This window comes from Epinephelus moara, chromosome 18 (genome assembly GCF_006386435.1).
Source record: "Epinephelus moara isolate mb chromosome 18, YSFRI_EMoa_1.0, whole genome shotgun sequence".
Taxonomy (NCBI): domain Eukaryota; kingdom Metazoa; phylum Chordata; class Actinopteri; order Perciformes; family Serranidae; genus Epinephelus; species Epinephelus moara.
The window spans coordinates 31,093,058-31,099,057 of NC_065523.1; the positions used below are offsets into that span (position 1 = coordinate 31,093,058).

The following is a 6,000-nucleotide window of genomic DNA, read 5'->3' on the forward strand; positions in this document are numbered from 1 at the left end:
TTTTTAGACCATATCGCCCAGCCCTACATGTAGGTGTATATTTAAATTAAGAGTGACTGAATCTCTTCTCTCTGTGCTTCCACCAGGCTTGAACTCTAACCTGAATGTATCCCTGGACATGGGTGTCGGTGGAGGTAGTGGTGGTGGAGCTGTGAGCTACAAAGAGCCGCCCCAGTCCAGACTGAAGAAACTTTGGGCTACTGACCCTCTGGAGCAGAACAGCAAACCTGGTAAAGAGGAACCTGTGTTTGTGACAGTAATGCAGTAGCATCAGAAACGTTTACTTCCTGCACGCTCGCCTCCTGTAGACTTAAAATATGGCTTTAAAAGTTTGTAGTTTGATTGTATAACGCTCTGATGGCACCTTTGTGTATAAAATCAAACCACACCAGTGAGTCTTATTCTGTGTGATTCACAGCCTAATGTTTGTGTGTGTTGGTCCCGCAGGTGCTATGTCGTCTGGGCTGCGTCTGGAGGACTCTCCCTTCTATGACTTCCTGTCTCCTGGCCCATCTCCCCTGAGTCCTCCCGGCCAATCAATGGGCTCGGTGGGCGATGGCTGGCCGCCCCGTGCCAACTCCCCCCCGCCCCATGGAAACACTGTCACCTGGCCCCCAGGTACACAAGCTCTCACATGCACAAACAAAACAAATTTATTTATTTATTTATTTTTAATTTTTAAATTGAAACCTGCTCACCACTGTGTCTGTGTGTTTGCAGAGTTCCGGCCCGGGGAGCCTTGGAAAGGTTACCCCAACATTGACCCTGAGACTGACCCTTATGTGACCCCCGGCAGTGTCATCAACACCCTCTCCATCAACACCGTCCGCGACACAGACCACCTCAGGGACAGGAACAACGGTAAGGCACAAACATAAGTTTTGATTTTGAGATTGGATAAAAAAGCTATTGACCAAATTCTCACAGGCATTAACCCTGTCTCTGTTCTCCAGGGCCATCCTCATCACTGAACACCACGATGCCTTCTAACAGTGCCTGGTCATCCATTCGTGCCTCCAGCCACAGCGGTTCCCTCACCAGTACAGCACAAAGCACTTCAGGTATGCAGCCATATGCATCTTTCTTACAGCAAAGAAACGTCTGACCTTTATAGAGTGCGTTCCTTCACCCTAACACTGTGTTCTCTCTCTTCTGTTCTGCGTTCTTTATCGTTAAACTTGTACTTTTGCTTTAGGATTATATGATAAATGTGTGACATAGAAGTACGACAGCAACAGATCTGTGAAAACGGACGCGAGGGTGTGAAAAATGTCTCACTACGCTCTCCTCTCTCATTGCAGCCAGACCCAGCGAGTCAAAGTGGTCTCCCGGCGGCGTTTCTGTGTCCACCCCCTCCCTGGCCCATGAGCTGTGGAAGGTCCCCCTGCCTCCCAAGGCGCTGTCTGTGGCCGCCCCCTCCAGACCACCACCCGGCCTCACCAGCCAGAAGCCCAGCTCTGCCTCCTCCGGCTGGGACGGCTCTGCCCTGAGGCTGGGGGGTTGGGGCTCCACTGAGTCCAGATACACACCTGGTGAGAGCAGAGTTCGGCACACATATACTTCCTGTAGACCTGTTTGTATAACTGGGATTTGTTCAGGTTTTTTTCTTTTTATTATGAGTGGGTGTGTGGAGGAAGAAACCATGAGTGCAGAAAAGGGAATTATGTGTCAAAATTTTTGCAGTGATGTAGAAATGCAGGGTTTACAGCTCCTAAGTGTGGAACAGTTATTTCATCTATGTTGTTTGACTGGACTCCTCTAACCTGTGCCTCATGCTTTTATCGGCAGGTTCCAGTTGGGGTGACAGCAGCAGCTCAGGGAGAACCCAATGGCTTGTTCTAAAAAATCTCACACCTCAGGTACCATATCCCCAGTGTTACTGAACATATAGTCGTTTTCTCACATTAACTCAATAATCAGCTCCGCACATTGTCTGGAGTAGCAGTTTCACACTCTGTAGCACACAACAGGAGTTTTTTTTGTGTCAGAAGCGTTCTCACCTACTGGAAATACCCTGTTCATTTAGGCGAGGGGTGACGCCTGTGTAGGGCGCACAGGAGGCAGGATATGATGCTGGTTACACCGCGATGATGTAGCTGGTTCATAATGTGGTCGTAAACAAAAGAGTCTGTTGCGTTTCTTTCAGTTTTTCTAAGAATTTTGGTGACAGCACTAACTGACACAAATTCCCGACTCTCTTTGTTTCTCCAGTTGGACATTTTCATTGCCGCCCTCATGTTAATGACCTAGATATTTGTTTACTTCCGGTTTTGTTTGAGCCTTGCCTTGTGCTCACTGTGACTTCACTGGACAGTGACCTGCTTTACTTACACTCAGGCTCAATTGGTTATTACACGGACTTTGTACCAGGGAGCTCGCAGGATAAAGTCCGTTTAATGTCCGATCTAACTGGCTCACTCCAGGACAACCAGTTTTAGTCATTGCTGCTTTGCTTCATCTTGTTTTGTCTGTTATTTTGTCATGGCAGATGGCTGAACGTACTACAGTACTCATAAGCTTTGCCTGCTTTTGGCATGGAGAAGAAGCCAGTCAAAGGCGTGAATCAGAGTGACAGTGAACTCATAACATTTCTGTATTGCAGCTGAGAATGAAACACACCACCATAGTGCTTGAATTCCTCCAAAAGTCACCCAAGAATTTTAAAGCAAATTGATTGAATTTCTCCCTTGAAGTCTTTTTGTACACAGCCCAGTACCTTGACTTGACTTCCTATCAAGGAACCAGATATTTTCTGACACAGTTCTGTTAAAATTTTCGACTGATTGTTGAACGAGGAGCATTTCATGCCGATCCAAGCTCTAAAAGAGTCATTTAAGATTGTCTGTCTGCCTGGGGAAATGAATGTGATTTTTACATCTGGAGTCAGGGCCACCCAAAACAGCTCCTCTGACTTTGCCACTTTTTTCAAAGTGTTTTTGTCACTTCATATTCAACAAACTGAACTCTTACGGGATATTACTTGATATTTGTCAGCAGTTGCCTAACATCTGCCTCCATTTATCCCCTGTGTGTGTGTGTGTGTTTTGTTCTGTGTGTCACAGATTGACGGCTCTACCCTGAGGACCTTGTGCATGCAGCACGGCCCTCTGATCACATTCCACCTCAACCTGCCGCATGGTAACGCTGTGGTATGCTACAGCTCCAAGGATGAGGCCGCGAAGGCCCAGAAGAGCCTGCACATGTAAGGACATCACGCACACACACATAAACACACTCTACTTTTTATATTCCGTTGATAAAGCGGTCGTACTGTGTTTGACCCAAGCTCATAAGGGAACGACTGGCTTGTTCTGTACTTCAGTCTGTCATTTTACAAGATGAAATTAATCCGTCAGAGGCTAGAAAAATTAGTGGAAGTTCAGTTGATTTTAGTTTAAGTTGATTTTTACGTTTGTGCGCTGATGTTGGTGTAAAGAGGGTATTGCAGTTACCAGGTACTCAGCTCATGTCATGGATTCCAGCCACAGGATGTTTTGGAGCGTACTCACTCATGCTCTGGTTCACCTGTTCCCTCTCTGCAGGTGTGTTTTGGGGAACACTACTATTCTGGCTGAGTTTGCCAGCGAGGAGGAAATCAACCGTTTCTTTGCACAAGGGCAGTCATTGGCCACTCCCTCCTCCGGCTGGCAGGCCATCGGCTCCTCTCAGAGCAGAATGGATCAGTCTCACCCCTTCCCCAGCCGCGCTCCTGAACCCAACCAGTGGAACAGCAGCGATCTCCACGGCTCCTCCCTCTGGGGCGGGCCCAACTATTCCAGTAGCCTGTGGGGGAGCCCCAGCGGCACCGAGGCAGGGAGGATCAGCAGCCCTTCTCCAATCAGCTCCTTCCTCCCGGTGGATCACCTGACAGGCGGCGGGGACTCCATGTGAGCCGCCTGCCAATCAAACAGGCTGGAGGAAGGGTCAGTAGAGAATTATCAATAATCAGCAGAAGAAAATGGAAAAAAAAAAAAAAGTAGTTATAAACGCAATGGCACTAGTTGGACTCTTTCTCACTTACAAGATATACAACAAAACGGGGTCTCCCCTGTGGAAAACAAGTTACGTTTCTCTCTCTGCACATATGTCCACTTTGTTTTAGCCCAAAAACATATCAGTCGGAATACTTGAATCATGCAGGCCAATTCTATAATGTGAACGGATGGATATTTGCTTCCAGGTAGTGCTCTTTCAGACCGAAAAAAGCTTCAATCGAGCTCATTATTATTATATATATATTTTTGTTTCATTCGTCATGTTTATTTGAATTCCAATTCTTTTCATTTTTAACGTTTTCTTTTTCTTTTTTTTGCATTTGTTTGCTGACAATGTTGGAGTATGAGCTTTTTTAACTTTGCACTGAATGTGGTTTTTTCTCAGTATATATAATCTGCAATATAGAGGGAGCAGCCAGTTTTTCCAGTGTAGCTGTTTACTCATTGAGGTCCTTACCGTGTGAGTGTGTGTTTGTGTGTATGCGTGTGCACGCGCACGTATGTATGGAAGTACTTTGTGTGTGTGTGACTGCGTGTGTGAATGAGTATGTGTGCGCTCCTCTCTGCCTTGGCACGCCTACCTTACTGCGTTGTCGTGGAGTTCAAGATCAACAGATAGTTAAAGAAGAATAAAAGCTGACTTAGGAGGATTATCTGGTGATAGTAAAAGTGACATTAAAAAGTATTGCACCAATTTTGTTTTAAAACTAAAGAACGTTGAGCTCTGCAGTGCAAAGGACTGTAGCCGCAGCTGGGACTAGCAAGCCCCGTCCACCCTAATGTAGGGGGCGGGGCCTATCTAGCAAGCCCTCCCACGTGCCCCCTAGTGGGCAGAGGGGGGAACAGCACTTTCAGAATAGGCTTTCAATGTTTTGGAGGTGCCACACTGCAACCTCTTGTTTACAAGACTTAGGAGGCGGAACGTGTGTTCATTCTTCATTTTAAAGAGATGGAATAAAATAAAATAAAAAATACTCAAAAAAAATTAAAAAACAATATAAAAAACTTGAAAAAATGTATAAAACAAATAAAAAGTGAAAAAAAAAAAAATTAAAACTCTTATTGAGGATGAAGACGATGCTTTGTAACTCTGGGAATTCGGATCAGTGTTTTTGGCCATGGCGTTGGTTATTTGAACTATTCCTCTTTGTCTGCTAAATAACCAGCAATGGTTCTCAGGAAATCAAGCCAGTTTTCCCCCCCTTGTAGGTGAATTAAAAAAAAACTACTACTCCTTGTAGGAAAGGAAAATCCAACTTCTAGCACTGAAAACTATGTATAGGTCTGTAAGTTTTATTTTCTCTGCCAAATAACTGCTTTAAGCTGGAGAAGCTCAACACACTGCTTTCAATATGCTGTCTTTTGAGGGACGGGGGGGTCCTAATGTGGGGGGGTGGAGGACGGGCTGTAGAAATCCCAATGCTCCCTCTCTCCTCCTCTTCCTCCTCTCCTCCACTCCACTGATGTAAAAAAAAATCAAAAGTGGGGAGTGTTTATTGTGTGAGTGTGTGACTGTCAGTGGAAAATGTTCTGTCTTGTCAGACTTATAAACCAAGAGAAAGGCGAATCTGTATCTATGCATACTGTAGCCTCTCACATGGCCTACCGAGAGGCGTTTTTTTTTTTTTTTTCTTCCCGTGTCTCACAAAATGTTTTAAATGTTTCATTGAGTACAACAAAATATTACTTGCTTTTTTTTTTTTTTATCGCTCTCATTGCCACAAATGGTGTTTTGAAAAAAGGAAAGAAGAAAAAACTTTAAAAATCTCTTTTTTTTGGTTGAAGATAACATTTTAACAGTGCANTTTTTTTTTTTTTTATCGCTCTCATTGCCACAAATGGTGTTTTGAAAAAAGGAAAGAAGAAAAAACTTTAAAAATCTCTTTTTTTTGGTTGAAGATAACATTTTAACAGTGCAAAAGTCGTCCACATTTCATTGCCTTGATCCTAATTGTGTCCGAAGATGCAACAACAAGTCAAGTGGCTTCTACCTGTTTACAAATAG

General features: G+C 44.6%; 1 protein-coding gene across 2 annotated transcripts in view; it reads left to right on the top strand.

Annotated features, from left to right (window-relative positions):
• Positions 1-5,700, top strand: part of LOC126404982 (trinucleotide repeat-containing gene 6A protein-like) — a 42,567-nt gene extending 36,867 nt beyond the window's left edge. For both annotated transcript variants that reach the window (XM_050068454.1, XM_050068455.1), the window contains 8 exons: positions 87-230; positions 448-618; positions 721-861; positions 954-1,061; positions 1,302-1,532; positions 1,789-1,859; positions 3,063-3,202; positions 3,543-5,700. In XM_050068454.1, coding sequence (XP_049924411.1) covers positions 87-230; positions 448-618; positions 721-861; positions 954-1,061; positions 1,302-1,532; positions 1,789-1,859; positions 3,063-3,202; positions 3,543-3,891 — 1,355 coding nt within the window. In that variant the 3' untranslated portion in view covers positions 3,892-5,700. The remainder of the gene's footprint in view (positions 1-86; positions 231-447; positions 619-720; positions 862-953; positions 1,062-1,301; positions 1,533-1,788; positions 1,860-3,062; positions 3,203-3,542) is intronic.
• Positions 5,701-6,000: the final 300 nt, after the last annotated feature.